Source organism: Cebidichthys violaceus, unplaced genomic scaffold, assembly GCF_023349555.1.
Source record: "Cebidichthys violaceus isolate CVI_PGR_0920_01 unplaced genomic scaffold, fCebVio1.0.p SCAF_21, whole genome shotgun sequence".
Lineage (NCBI taxonomy): Eukaryota > Metazoa > Chordata > Actinopteri > Perciformes > Stichaeidae > Cebidichthys > Cebidichthys violaceus.
In genome coordinates, this window is record NW_027176384.1 from 3,389,746 (window position 1) to 3,405,215 (window position 15,470).

The 15,470-nt window shown below is 41.4% G+C and overlaps 2 protein-coding genes across 2 annotated transcripts; one reads left to right on the forward strand and one right to left on the reverse strand.

Moving 5' to 3' along the window:
* Window positions 1–1,183: 1,183 nt before the first annotated feature.
* On the reverse strand, window positions 1,184–5,653 carry arl1 (ADP-ribosylation factor-like 1). Its single transcript, XM_068716943.1, has 6 exons — window positions 5,550–5,653; window positions 4,621–4,758; window positions 3,955–4,036; window positions 3,621–3,732; window positions 2,779–2,957; window positions 1,184–2,381 (listed from the first exon to the last, which is right to left on the reverse strand). Exons 1-6 carry the CDS (start codon window positions 5,551–5,553, stop codon window positions 2,351–2,353), a joined length of 546 nt encoding a protein of 181 aa, XP_068573044.1. The 5' UTR covers window positions 5,554–5,653; the 3' UTR covers window positions 1,184–2,350.
* A 357-nt stretch (window positions 5,654–6,010) lies between these two features.
* LOC137877195 (DENN domain-containing protein 11-like) lies at window positions 6,011–15,454 on the forward strand. The gene is made up of 9 exons (XM_068716942.1): window positions 6,011–6,654; window positions 8,558–8,657; window positions 8,911–9,069; window positions 10,736–10,892; window positions 10,996–11,134; window positions 11,437–11,568; window positions 11,705–11,855; window positions 12,418–12,486; window positions 12,907–15,454. The coding sequence occupies exons 1-9, from the start codon at window positions 6,252–6,254 to the stop codon at window positions 13,100–13,102; spliced, it is 1,506 nt and encodes a 501-aa protein (XP_068573043.1). The 5' UTR covers window positions 6,011–6,251; the 3' UTR covers window positions 13,103–15,454.
* Window positions 15,455–15,470: the final 16 nt, after the last annotated feature.

Here is a 15,470-nt window from a genome sequence, read left to right on the forward strand (position 1 = left end):
TTTTGACTTACTATACTATACTTTTGCCAACTATATGATTTTTTTCAACATGCTATATTATGACTTTTTTGACATACTATGAGTTTATCATTTCTTTTTAACAGACTATACTATAACTTTTTTTGTTTTTTGGACATACTATCACTTTTTTACGACATACATCACTTTTTCTTAAAATAAATTCTGCATGTCACTTTTTTGACATACTATCACTATTTAAAAAAAAATACTATTCTATGATTTTTTAGTTTATTAATGTACTATACCATGACTTTTCAACATACTAATAACTTTTTTAGTTTTTTTTGATAAACTATACCATAACTTTTAGAACCCTTTTTTCGAGATATACTACAACCTTTTTTGACATACTATACTATTAAATGTTCTTATCTTTTGGACATATTATACTATGACTATAACATAGTATACTCCGTCTTCCTATGACGATTTTAGACATACTATACAATGACTTTTTTGACATTTTGAATCACAAATTTTTGTGACATTTTTGAAATACTATACTGTGGTATTTTGTATGACAGTATACTATGGTTTGCTATGTCTATTTTTCTTTAAGTACTATACTGACTTTTTTTATGACAAAATGCAACGTTTTTTGTGACATACTATAACAATACGTTTTAGTATGTACAATGACTGTCATTTTTTTTCATGGTAATTATGACCATTTCACACAAATGTCTAATAGGGTAAATGATGTTGGACAGACATGGATGTAAACTACACGACTGTTTGGTGGAGGCATACATCCTGCAGGTCACATTGAAGCTTAAGGACCAACGACTACAGTTTTTCAAATGGCCGCTTCAGGCTAGCTCCAAAAGCAAGTCAGTCCCCATAGAGCCCACAGAGAGGTGGGTGACGTCTCTGGCCGCTAGCTTTCTGCTGTGTCACTCGGGCCCTGACGGACGTACGTACGTGCTTGTAAAAATAATTGGAAATCAGATATCTTGTAATGGATGTTACGCGGCAGGATGTCTCTGTATCGCTAATCACGTCATATAAACTTACATTTTATTTTCCTTCTGTAAACAAAATGTAGAATTATCCTCAGATTTATATCACATGCAGTTGAATGTACAACTTTTTAGCAAAAAGATGTCATTTCATCCCAATTCCGTTACCCGTTTTGAAAATCAAACCGTCTAACACACAATGGTACAATCACTGATAGCAATCTTTACTGAGAATCATTTTCACTGTACAAGCAGATATAAATATGCAACCATAAAACTTTGAGCATACAGTTAGTGTTCAGTAACTAAATGACTAATATACCAAAGATGCATTCAAGAATTTCAATGAGAAAAGGCTCCACCTACTAAATCATTTTTTAAAAAGAGAACACAAATGAACAGAAGAATAGAAATCCATGTATCTGCCTGACTATATAGTACAAAAACAGCCCAGGCTGCAGTAACACTTGGCCAGAGGACATGTAGTGGATGCGTAGTACTTTTTTTTTTTTTTTTTTTCACTGATGGGAGGCCAAATTTTCAAAAATAAATCAGAACATTTTCCACAAGCTGGCCAATTGTACACAGAGGTATGGCAAGTCCAGCATAAGATCACAAATTGTCTAATGAGTTGGCAATCAAGCAGTTGCTTCTCCGTGATGACGTGTCTTCATCTCCGGTTGCTCAGTTCAGGAGCAGGACTGAAATTTGTACTCTGATGTCTGTGCCTTAACGGCCTCCCCGTGGATCGTCATTGCACCTCGCTCGCGTGGGTGCCCATCATCTTCTGACTGCACCTCATGAGAACTATTGAACCTCTCTGGGAGAAGAGGAAGCTAACTGATGCATTGTCCAGCAAAGACACCCAATTTCACGATCGCTACAGAGGATGAGAGTGGACGGGCTGTTCAAGGAGCCGTATTTATAGACTCCTCGTAATCCGTGGTAACGTATTTCAGTGTTGACACTACGTAAAATTAGCAAACATTTAACTCGTCTTTTTTCACAGGTGTTGAGGATTTTCTTTGCATTTCCAAAACACACAAAAATGTAGATACTAACTTGTCCATCACTTGAGTCGTACAGCTCTTTTAAACCCTCACTCATGCCACCAGCATTGGGAGTGTGTGCCCAGTCCAGACGTTACTGCAGCCTTCACTTGTAAGTCCCAGACTTGAAAGGCGTTGGCGTTAGGAATAGGAAGGGCTTGGCCAAGGCTTCAGGCGGGTTGGAGGTGGGGAGGAGTGCAATCGGGGGGGGGGGGGGGGGGGGGGTGTCCAGAGGAAAGTGGGATTAAGGGAAAGGTCAGTCACAAGGCTTCAAACCGAAGGGTCAGAGGTCAGGAGTATGTACAGAAAGGGTGGGAGCCTTTACTGCCGACTCTTCAGGGAATTCACCAGCCTACGAGGACAGAAAGCAAATATAATTCAGCCTAAACACAAAGATAACGTGCAATATCAACCAATACTGAAGAGCATGCGTAGTGTAATAAACTTCTTGACGAGCTCTCCACATTGTCTTTCGCTTTAAAATGGCTGCAATGCAGTAGTCAAGACCAATTCCAAAAGGCAGTTGAGATGTTAGTCAAGTCCCGTTTAAGACCATATGAAACAGTGTCTTTCCTATGCTAATATAGTGATTAAAGGGATAGTTCAGGTGATTTGAGGCGGGGTAGTAGGCGGTAATTATCCATATTCAGTGTGTTATTACCTACGGATGACGGTCGGGTTACCGCACGGGACCAAAGCAAGTCAGTATAATGAATTAAGCAAATTTAAAAGAAAATGGTAAAACCTACCATTCCATTCCCTCATCAAGACCTGTGCCCTTTGTGGCCGAGGTCTTGAAGATCTGCCATTTTCTGTCTTTGAGGGCGGGAAGGCCCAACGAGTTGGCCACCTCAGTGGGCGTCATTGCCTGGTCCATATCCTGTTTGTTTGCAAATACCAACAGGATCGCTTTCTTCAGCTCTTCCTCCTGGGTAAAACACAAGGTCACAAAATGATGTAGAGAGAGACAGACAGAGATTTGTAACTACCACTCATTTTATGTGGTTTTAGTTTTGCTCTGAAATTTCCAGAAAAACTTTAAGAAAACGAAGTGTACCAGATGTTCAAAATTGAAATTGTTCATTTTTAATATTGGCATTTGGATTCGACCAATGCAAAAAAAAAAAAAAAGGAATTATATTTTTTACTATTGTAAAATTGGATTTTGTTAACCTACAAAAAAGGTATGTGAAATATTTTAATGTTCTAAATTCTGTGGTAATCAATTTCCACATTAAGTACTCAGTATATTTCCAGTTTCTTATAAGAGTAAAACTATTTCATTTGCTGAAATTACAATACACCAATTTGTATGGACAATTAACAAATACTTTAACAATATCCTGATATTTTGGACAAATGGATAATGTGACCTTATGGTGGCAGCAGAGGAGAAGTGAGGGTATTCTCACAAGGACGAGAATTGATCCTTTGCAGACATTTGATTTATCTAATAATTCCCATCTGGACAAAGTGTTACACATCCCTACAGCTCTGCCGTTAGCATGATGGTTGGAGCTTGTAGTGAAATATCCTCACATCTGCCATGGTTCAATGTGTTTACGTTCTAATTGAGAATAAGCCCACTCACCTCCAACATGGCCACCAACTCAGACTTTGAGATGCCCATCCTGTCACGGTCGCTGCTGTCAACGACGTAGATGACTGCATCTGTGTTTGAGTAATAACATCGCCAGTAAGGCCTGTGAAGGGGAGAGAAGAGACAGAGAAGTAGACGAGAAGGTCCATCAAAGAGTGAATGAAGGTAGAAGGCAAAATTCAGAAAGTGAGGTAAATAGGTTAAAATATATATATTTTGACGATAAGATGCTGAGAGCTATGTCCGTGGTCGACATACATAGACGTCCACACAATCACTCCCGGGAGCTCCACAGAAGAACCAACACCTGCCACTTACAACCTACCTGATACTCGTCTGTCCGCCCAGATCCCAAACCTGGAACTTCAGATTTTTGTATGTGACTGTCTCAACATTGAAGCCGATTGCTGTGCGGAGAGAAATCCAAATGGATACAGTCAGAGCAGAAAATACAAGCCTGAGTAATACCACCATCTTGTCTGGAGTACTGTGATTAGGATATGAACTAGTAACACAGTAATGTGAGGAGGAGAAAATATGCTGTTTTAGTAGAGACTAAACTTAAAGAAACAATTGGAACGTATGGTGAATAAATGTATTTGTTACGTCTTTAACTCATGATTTTGATCAGGCAAAATAAACTTGCTTTACAGTAGAATAAATATGTCTGTATACAACAAACTGATGGGTACATTGATGGCCTTTTAATCAAACTATTTGTTTATCTCCCGGTATCCCAAATGTCCTCCCTAACAGTGCTGCACATACTCTATCAGATATAATCAATTCAATTCAATCCTGTGAAGCTCGATTTTTTTTTTGTATTAACTTCTCTCCAGTCAAAACTTGTGTGTCAAAGAGAAGAATGTTGACCAGACTGGTTGCCTGTGTTTACAAACAGACTGTTAAGCTGATATGAATCTAAGGATGTTGTGTGAGGAGAACACACAGTAAGTATGGAAATAAAGAAATAGAACAAACCAGTACATACTGGGGATTGTGGTGACCACTTCTCCAACCTGCAGCCGGTACAGAATGGTCGTTTTTCCTGCTCCGTCCAAACCCAGGATCAGGATCCTCATCTCCCTGGTGCCAAACAGGCCAGAGAAGAGATTGGAGAAGAAAATACCTACATAATTGTCAAACGGAAGAAGAAATTAGTGCGGAGAAAAGTAGCTCTCGATTAGCGGATGGTTACAAAATGTACAAATAAAAACAGCAAACTTTGCTTGCTTCACATTCATCACGAATTAAATACTTTGGATTTGTTTGGTGTAATGCATTACTTTGGGCTTTATTTACCAATGGTGGGCATTATTCAACATTTTTGACTTTGCAATAACGTAATAATAACTCAAATAATAAACATAATAGTTAACCGATGGTAAATCACCTGCTAACATAATGGTTACTGTATGTTCTACGAGGATTACAGAAACAGAGAAATGTGAGTCACAAAGGATATGAGGGTGAATTCAACGTAAATGAATTAGATTGTTTGTATCCTGTTTCACGATTTGCATGACAGGGGCCTGATCACTGTCAGTGTTACTCAGGTGGTTAAGCAGGTTAGCTATAGTTAGCTTAGCTACTGACGTTATGGCATGACTGAATTCACTGAAGACTGCAAGTTGACCTGCTTTTCTCTTATGTCTTTGTAGAGATTATAAAACAGTTAGCCTGAATAGCTTGGAGACAAAACGTTAAGGAGCTGTCCACACCAAAACACCATAAAAACACCAGTAAATAGCTATCTAATGTTAGCTAGCTAGCTAGCAGGCGACAGTCGCACTGCGCGTTAAACGAAGCAGGCAGATACAAAACGGCGATAAGCCGGTGTCTAGTTATTCATACGCATGTAGGTCATAGGTACTGAAAGGTTAAATACATACTTTGTTGACTAATAGCTAAAATACTGACCCATTTCGATAAGACTACGGTTCTTCAATCAGCACTTCTGTGGCAGGTTGGAGAGGCACCTTCTTCCGTGTGGTTGACGTGTCGCTGAACTATGTCGCCAACTCTCGCCTCCACTTTGTTTTGTTTCGCAACATTCGACACGTTTAAAAGAGGATGGTTAACTATAAAATGGACAGTTAGCAACTAATAAGATACGTTTTAAAAATAATAATAATATAGTTAACACATTAACAGTCTTTTAGATTCAAACACTTGAATGTGCTTAATAAAAACATAAATATTTGCATCGAAAGTGCTGCTCGTGAAAGAAAGATTAATCTCGACGCTGTGGTACAGGGCACGTTCAAGAACCCAAAACGGTGTCCTGTTTCCAAATGTTCAATAGCTATTCTCTGTTAAAGGGAAGGTGGCAGTAACGGGTGAATTGTTTTGAATGCAACTCACATTAGACGAAGGAGTTGCCCTCTCCCAACAGCATCAAATTTATGATCACCTCAGACAAGAAAGATTATAAAGACAGATGTGAACGCTGCTACGCGCAACATTAATTTGATGCAAAATGCAACCGTTCTGAGCAGTAAAGAATAACTTTACAATGCGGGAATTGCTTTAAGCTATAATTATCAGCGTATGGACCTGGTGCCCGTCGGCTGAGACATCATTTACAATCTGTGAGACTGACGAGGCGGGACCGCCAACAGGATGGTGGAGCGGTCGGATCGAGCCCCTCTGCTGGACTGGGAGGAGGTTCCGTCCACGGAGAAGCTTGGCGGAGCAGCACCGGCGGCGGTACACGCCAAGGACCGACTGGCGAGCCCCTCCAACAGCCGTGCCCCATCAGGATGCTCCGCGCCGGGGCTTGGGTGGAGCAGCGGTCCAGGGGGTCCCACTTCCAGCAGGTCTGTATCCAACGCAGACGGCTGCAGCGCCCCACCCGCGACCTCCAGCGACCCGACGGGCGAAGATGAAGCCCTGCAGTCAGACAACGAGGATCATTTCTCGGATTCAGGATCGATGGAGGTATCGCTGGAAGACAGGATGGTGAAATGGGAGGAAAAGGACCAGATTGTGTCGGTCTTTGTGGTTGCGTTCAATACCAGATCAGGTGGGACATCAACTACACCAGCATGGAATTATCATTGCTATATTAAACTGCCGACAAAATGAAGGGAAGGGATCATGTTCATAGCCAGGATGAGATAAAAAAAAACAAACAGATGAAGCCTGACTCGTCTAATGCAAGCAATATTGTGTCTGACGCCCAAAATGAAGAGCGCGTGGTTTACCAAGTCTGCAGAACCTTCTCCTACAGGTGTGGCCTTTTTTCTGACCCGGCAACACGTTTAGAGACATTATTAACATGATTAAAAGCCATCTCTAGCCTAACAAGACAAGTCAAGATGTTCAGGATGAGTTCTGTGATGGAAATCAATCATCCTGCTGTTTCTGCAGAGCAACTCTATACATTTTTAATGAGGGGTACGTTAAAGACAGGCTGAGCCCCTGTGAAAAAAAGCAGCCAATCAGGTTACTTCCGTAGAGGGCTAATCAATTTAAGAATCCTAAAATGAAATGGTTCAACAGGACAAGGGAAACGTGACTTGATTGCGACAGAGGAGATTCCCTGCAGGGTGGAGCTGCAGGTGCTTTATGATTATGCAGCATGTCAGATTGACATGAGACCAGGAGAAAATGACAGATTATGACAATACTTTTTAAATGTTTGCTTAGTGGAAGGGTCACATACAGCAGTACTCCACCAGACACAGTCTAATTGGGGCTTTGACAAATAGGAAAAATACTGTATATATTTAGAGAATATACAGTAGGAAGATCTGTAATATAACATATATTGATATATTAGGAGAGTTGGCTGTGGTGCATCATTATATGTGTACCTGTAGAGAAAAACATTAAATTCTACAAGATGAAACAAATTGCACAGAGCCATGGCAATTTCAGTGCTCACACCAAAATATCTAGTTTGTGCACTCAAAAAGGCCACTCTTATGTTAATGTTATGTTCATATACCTCTGCTGTAGCATCATAACAATATGTGAACCAACAGTTGTGTCAGAGTCTTGGCAAGATAAAAAAAAAAAACTCTTGAAAAGGTGCAATCCACCCAAAAACACTTCAGGTGTGGTTTATGTGCCTACTTACCTGGTGCAAGTTGTTAATTAAGGGTGTTATTATGGCATATTTAAATTTTTGAATTTTAGCTTAGGTAGTGCAGCAGAGAAGTGACAGGAAATGGGGGAAGAAAAGAGGGTTAAACATGCAACAGTGTCATTAAGACACCCCGGCGGTTCCTTTTTTTAAGTGAACAAATGAAACCTAAAAATGTCCTAGACTGTTTCTGAGTCTACACTGAACCAGAGCAAGTAGAGGATTAGGATTAGGATTAATTTGAATACTTCACCTATAATAATGTGGCATAAGGCTGACAGAGTGAATAATGATTTGAGGAGGATTTCTTACAGAATTTCATCAAGCAACAAGAGCCACATGATACATCATAAAGCAAAGCATTGTCATTTTGTGCTTCAAATGGGATTTAAAATATATCATGAAAGAATAATGTGATGTCTCTCGAGGCCTTTTAATACTGGTCGGTCCGTACAGGAAATAACTCCGATAGGCACTTTGCACTGCAAGATACTTAAAGCTAAATACTTTAAGTCAATAACCGCTGTCAAAGTGGTACTAGAGCATCTTTTTGTGTTCAGCTGCAGGTGGATGATACAGACCTGTAGGCCCAATCTGATGAATGGAACTCACGTTTTTGGCAAAAGACTCTACTGACTGTTAAGTGTAGCTAATGATTACATTGAAAACCACCTCCCATCAGACCGTATTTGCTCAGCTGCCTCTCGAGCGTCAGGAATCCAGTCGGTTCGTGTCACATGAGCATGAAATGAAATGGTGATAGTATATTTACTGTCTGGTGCTTCGTCTTTTCGCCTCTGTGTTTTCATCTTATCCCTCTGTTGTGTGGGTGTGATAGGAAACATGCTGGAGTGGTGTCTGCCCAAAGACATGGACCTGGAAGGAGTGGAGTTCAAGGCCATTGCCAGCGGCTCCCACCGGGTTACCACAGACTTCATGTAAGCGCGATCAGTCTGAGCATTTGCACAGTAGAGGAAGTTGTTCACCTTCTTATTACATCCTGTAGGACATTACCAAGGGGAGGAAGCTAATTTGCAGTATTAGGATGCATCCCCATGTCTTTTTCCTGGCAGGACAGAGCGACACAAAGTGTTGCCTGGCAAAAAAGAAGTCCAGCCATCTGGCAGAGCCTTTGCTTTTCATGACTCATGGCTTCGCCTGTCTCCCTCTCTCCCCTCCATCCATCCACAGCTACTTCCGGAAGGGCTGCTACTTTGGCCTCGCTTGCTTTGCCAACATGGCGGTGGAGAGCGCGGTGGAGAGGGGGGCGAGGATGAAGTCGGTGGGGATCCTGTCTCCTTCCTACACCCTGCTCTACCGCTACATGAGCTTTCTGGAGCACCAGGTTAGGTAAGAGGAGCTGGCTTGTACAACAGAGCGATCTGCTTGTGCACAAGGCAGAAGCTGTTACCTTCACTGAAGTAAAGACTTCAGAAAAACTTCAGTGTCACAAAATAGTGAAAAATGCACACAATCATAAAGTGACAACTTCAAATAGCTTGGTTCATCGAGTCTCTTACACGTTATACATTTTTTCCCTCCAAGAGTTTGTCCCAAGACACTACTACCACTACTATTACTATGATTACTAGCAAACGGTTTAAAGCATGGCAATATGAGTCCACAGGTAAGTTTGCATATGGCCACTGGGGGCCGCTCGTGGGCCTTTTTGACCCTCCTCAGTTCCTCTTCTTCTCTCTTTTCCCTCATCTCAAATAGAACACTCTCACACTTTCCGTGACTCCCGTTTTCTCTCCCTCAACAGCGCAACACTACCATTAAAAGAAAATGTTGCTGCCATGTACAGGGCCGTGAACTTCGGTTTTTCCTCTCTCTCTCTCTCGTTCCCACACTCCCAGCCTCGCCTAGCCTCCAGTCATGCTGAGGTCACGCTCCTTACTCATCATTACCCACGTAGCAGTTATATAAACGGCACGCTGTTGGTCATGAGGTGGTTAAGATATTTAACAATTTGTGGATACTCTTCCCCATTATTTTTTTTTCCCCTCTCTCCTTCACTCTATTTCTGATCCGTTACGTGTCCTCTCTGGGCACTTTCAGCTAACAGAACTCATTAGCTTTGCAGGGACATGCTAATGATGCCAACAAGGATAGGAATGATAAGAGGCGAGATGTGTCTTGGCATAGAATAATTGCAGCCTTAAATGTGTATATAACCATTTGTATGGTTGCTGACACATTAAAAAAAAACAGCTTACATGCAGACCGAAAGCTTGTTTACATTACTTTTGATGAGCAATTAATTTATCAAGCAAACATTTGCTGGTTCTAGTTTCTCAAATGTGAGGATTTGCTGCTTTTCTCGGTTTTATATTATTGTCAATGGAAAATCTTTTTCAGACAAAACAAGCAATCTTAAAAAATGTAAGATTAAAACGTCATGTGTGAAATTAAACAATGAAATGAATAGAATAATTTGATCATGTATTGTGTCATAACAGACTGCTGCAGGAATTGTCTTTTCTAATCTTTATCTTACCGCTATTTCCTTCTTTTTGTGTATTGTATATCACTTTCTTCCTTTTTTTAGGTGAGGACATAGATGGGAATGGGTATCAGGATGCAGGCTTTTGTTTTTATGATTTTCTTGGTTTGTGATATGATGGGAAAACTATAAATAGAATATTATTAACAAGTGATTTTTGCAATTGTGATGGGATTTAGGATAAACAACTAATTCATTACATAATAATGACGTATTAATTCCAGATGAATATAATAGTAAATGTCAGTCACGATCAGATAACATTCTACTTTAAGAGAAGTCGAGTCTAAAAGCATGTGGACCCGGTTCAGGTACCAAGAAACCCACATACTCAGTATTGACTATTTTGGATGAGTCTAAATAATCAAACTGCTGAACAGGGAAAAGACGTACATATCTGAAACTGTATTGTGATTATAAGTTTTCTGCACCTTGTTACGAGCGGTTGTTTCCTAAAAAAGTAAACAAACATTAACAAAAAATAATTTGAGTATTTGTCCCCCGCCACAGGCTCCAGCTTCAGTCCCCGGGCCACTACTCTCCCCTGGAGGCCTTCTATGAGGACAAGAGAGCACTTCTGCCCCCCAGTGGCGATGGTGTTGTCACAGCATGTCCAGCCAATGCCTGGGGAGCAGCTATCAACCACTGCATGCACCCTGAGATGAAGGTAGGAAGGACATTTCACATCTACAGCTGCGTCAGCTGGTGTTTTTCACACCGTATGACTCAGTACCCTTGTGCGCCTCTGTGTTTGAATACCCGTGGACCAGATCACCCACCCTGCAGGCTGCATGTCCCAGTTCATCCGCTTCTTTGGGGAGCAGATCATGGTGCTGTGGAAACTGGCTCTCCTCCGCAGACGCATCCTCATCTTCTCCCCTCCACCCGTGGGCGTGGTCTGCTACAGGGGTGAGAATGTATTCATTTGAATAGAAGTGTAAATTAGTATTTCGACATTTTGGAGTCCTTGCCTGGAGTCAGATGAGAAGAGTGATACCACTTTTTGAAAAGCTCACACACACTGAGGAAACCGTCGTATTATTTTATTGTATCGAGTCTGGGCATTTTACATCAGCGCACATGCAGTTTCTCTCCAGCTGTATCAGTGTTGGACAGCCCACATGTCATGCACTCATTCACATCCTATGTCGCTCTCCATCTCTCCCACACTCATGCATTCATTGTGCTAATCTCACCCTCCACCCTCTCAGTGTACTGCTGCTGTTGCCTGGCAAACATCTCCATCCCCGGGATCGGCGAGGCTGTGCCCGAGTTCCGGCCCTTCTTCTATGTCAACGTGGCCGACATCAGCGCCCTGGAGAACGAGCTCTCCTACGTGGCGTGTAAGTGGATGCTCGAAGCATGTTCACTTTTGTGAAAAGCCCCGCTGAAAAAGGACTAGTTGGTCTAACATACGTCTATTGCAGGTACGAATGGTATCTCAACTCTTAGAGGTCCTGTGTGTGTTTGTATGCTTAGGTACAACTGAGAAGATCTTTGAGGAGAAGAAGGATCTGTATGATGTGTATGTAGACAATCAGAATGTAAAGACCTACAGGGAAGGCCTGAAGCCTCTGCTCCGCCTCAGCACCGCCGACAGGGAGAAATATCGCAAACTCACTGAACAGAGGTAGGGGACACTACCAAAACCAGGACTACCGCTTTTACTTCATTACCAGGGTGGGAATTAAAGGCTAAGGCTGGTGTTGCATCTACACCTTTTTATTGTCAACAAATCCTATAAAAAGCCAGAACTATTGATTAATTTAATCTACTAAAAACACATCAGTGAGCCACACTGTAGCACCTGATGACTTGTTCCCTCATTACGATGAACATGGCCACTGTAATTTATTTTGAGTCAATCACACTATACTGCTGTAAATGCATCACAATGTGGCTGAAAATAGTCCCCAACTAATGCACAGCATTTCATCCTGTTGAGTAACATTTGATAAAAACTACAGTGCACAGCTGTTTTAGTAAATTATTTAAGACTTTTTTTTTTTGAATGTATACATTTGTGAGCTGCTTGCACAACGTGTACCACAAGCAGGCTGTTGGTATACATCACAGATTGTGTACAGTCTTTTGCAGGTTTTTAAAGGAACAGCTATAAATAAAGTGTGTGTGTGTGTGTGTGTGTGTGTGTGTGTGTGTGTGTGTGTGTGTGTGTGTGTGTGTGTGTGTAGGCAGATGTTGCTGTACTCCCAGGAGGAGAATGGTGACTGTGTGTCCAGTGAAGAGGATCTCTTTATCCTGTAAGTACATTATTCATTTAACCAGCCAGTGGAGTGAAAACTGTGATTAACCACAGTAAGCAGAGCAGATTTATTTTCATGAGACTGGTCAGCACAGTGGCAGCTTAGAAAAACTGAATCAAAGAGGTAATGAGGCTGACAGAATCTCCCGCCTTTTCTCCTCCTCTCACAGTAACTGCAGGTAACAACAAATCTCACAAAATCTCATCACCGCTACTGTTCAGTATAGAAACATGAAATGAAGACTACAGGGACGTGGGAGGAAAGCATACAGGACAAGGGGGACGAAACAGAAAAGGGAAAAAGTCAGCTTTATAGATGTTTTCTAAACTGCAGAAATCAAGTATATTGTATTTGTGGAGCTGGGTGAAGAGCCTTGTAAAACTACTCACCCTTCTTTCTAAATGATGATTGATCCAGGTTTTTCCTGGAGCAGAACAACAGGATTTTCCAGACCCTCGGCGAGGTGGCAGGGAGCCCCGATCCCACGCTGACCCAGGAGAGCGTGAGGGCCATGGGTCTGGATCCTCATGGAGACAGGCTCTTCCTGCTCCACCTGCTGGAGATCTATGGCTACGACACCCTGCTGGTGTCGGAGCAGCTGTGCTGCAGTTGAGAGATCATGGACAGCTGGCTTTCCGCCTTTGATCAGTGCTGGTTTTAAAAAGGGGGTTGATGCGCCTCAAGCTAATGTCAAGTGCTGCACTACTGGCTTCTTGGAGTCTTCAGGACTGCTTGGAATTTCTCTGGTATAACTTTTGCTGTTGTGTATATACCCCTGTGTTTCTTTTGTTCACTGTGGTTGTGCTCCCTCACAACCTGCTGGAAGGAAAGAGCAACAATCATCTTCGTGTATTATCACCAAGAGTAAAGTTGTCAATTCTACTTGATACATTCTCATGGAGGCTTAGGATGGATTACTTGCCCTCGGCTGATTAAAAGTGATTCTCTGGATCGGATACAGCTGCAGTATTTCAGCACTGAGCCGTGTTTGAATGCCACGGATGGCAGGTCCATGACGATGAATACATACTAAAGTGGCCTGAACTGTACTCGGACATCAAGTTCAATTTGAGAGCAAGAGACTTTTTCCCCAAGATGAAGCCAGTGATTTGTGGATTTTCAGCGAACAACTGATGTATGAAAGTGAAAGAGAAAGGTAGCCGTTCTGTAAATAATCCTTTTTGTCCCCTTTATGTATAGTGTGTTTAGCGTATATGTGTGATATGGGGTCCGCCTCTCTGCCAGTGTTGCTTTCCTTGTATCATGCGCTGGATTCAAACATCTCATTTTTAAGCCTCTATGTCCGAATCAGGGCCTCCTTACTTGAAATCTAACTCACTACGAGCAGGTCAAACCACCCTCGTCTTCAAGAGCCATGTCTGTAAGCACTGCTGTTTAACTGGCACGTGGTGCGACAAATTGAGGAGTTTGTCATTTAATGTTAAGACAAATTACTTTAAGACCAAATCAGATTTTCTAATGATGTCGAACAGGAAAAGGGGGATGTCCACGTGGACATAGAGGCTACTTGAAATGGCTTATTTGCACCGGCACTGCCTGCAGTTCGGAGGAAGGCACCGTTACACAAAGAGCCAGTTTAGTCTTGAATGCTTTTCTCAGATGTCCAGTTGTGTTTGCAGCTCTAGCATCAACACAAAGACAGGTCTTCAGGGGGCCAGTTCACAACTTCAGATGATTCTCTCAATTCAGAGACGCTGAGTTGGTTATTTAACAGCTCCCATCTGCAGCATAGAGCATAGAGAATCTGTTAAGACACAACACTATAACTATTTAAGCACAGCAGCATATGCTTTCGGCTTCGTCAGTAGAGAAGTAACATCATGTAGTGCATAAGTGACAAAAGAAACAAGGTTCTTGGTTATTCAGAAAGGAAGTGAGAACATCAAAGCTGCATTAATCACATTTTGGATTGGTACAATTTGAATGGCTAGTGAATTAGCAAAGAATGGCCCCTCATTGAAAAAGACACATTAGCATTAACATGGAGTCATGTTTTTTGTCTGTCTTTTAACTCTTCTTTGGACTTCACCACCTGCTGGAAAAAAAAAAAGCTGCTCGACTTTCTTCACCAGCTAGCGGCTAACGTTGTAAGTCTCCTGTTTAGTGCTAAATAGGTAGCAATCGAAATGTTTTGCCAAAAAAAAAAAAAAATCAGTTGATGCTGGAAACATGATTGGTGAGAGTAGTGAGATTGAACCATACAGTTAAATGTTCTATAAAACCATAACTAGCTAAGAGGCTTAAAAAGATCCCTGGAGATTAGTGCTAATTCTCTGCAAGTTTGTCAGCAACCTTTTTCACATTCCATGATTCCCGATAAATACAAGTTATTTTTCCCTTTGATGGGATATTTATGATTTTTAACTTGCATCCCTCCATAGATCAGATATAATTTAACAATGTGTAGAACAGCAAGGTCAGTGTTTTGTTCAGTGTTTGGACAAACCATCATTACACACTGCAATGTGAAGATACATGCGCTGAAAAACAAATTCTATTGAAATAACAAAGTCAATCTGATCTTCCCCATTGAAACACATCACAGAAACTAACCCGCTGTGGTTACTGCACACATACAAGATACAATACAATGTTATTGGGTCATTTTATGTTTTACACTGATCATTCATTCTTTTAAATGTGTTATGGTTATTTAGAGTTTCTTTAGCCGTTTATTGTTTTGAGTGTAAATATTCAATTGCTGTATCTGTGAAGAAATGGGATCAGTTGAATGTGTTTTATAAGACAAATATGGTCCCACAGAACCTCTGTGCATCACTGAACCCCTCATGTGTACGCTGTGAGAAAACAACCTCAAGCTTTTTTCTTTTTCACGCCACATCGCATGGCACCTTAGACTATGTTGTACAAAGCTGAAGCAAGCATCTTTGAAGGTGAAGGGATAGTCCGACTCATGTTAAAACACCTTCTCTTTATTTACTTTACCGTAAAACCATTTC

Bases quoted from the DNA above. Each gene is read 5' to 3' on its own strand.
- arl1 (XM_068716943.1), bottom strand. The intron at 2,958-3,620 runs GTGAGTGGGCTT...TGTTTTACCCAG, and splicing joins AGTTGGTGGCCATGTTGGAG to GAGGAAGAGCTGAAGAAAGC. The intron at 2,382-2,778 runs GTAGGTTTTACC...CTGTCCTCGTAG, and splicing joins CTTGATGAGGGAATGGAATG to GCTGGTGAATTCCCTGAAGA.
- LOC137877195 (XM_068716942.1), top strand. From the start codon at position 6,252: ATGGTGGAGCGGTCGGATCGAGCCCCTCTGCTGGACTGGGAGGAGGTT. The intron at 6,655-8,557 runs GTGGGACATCAA...TGGGTGTGATAG, and splicing joins TGCGTTCAATACCAGATCAG to GAAACATGCTGGAGTGGTGT. The intron at 11,569-11,704 runs GTAAGTGGATGC...TTGTATGCTTAG, and splicing joins CGAGCTCTCCTACGTGGCGT to GTACAACTGAGAAGATCTTT.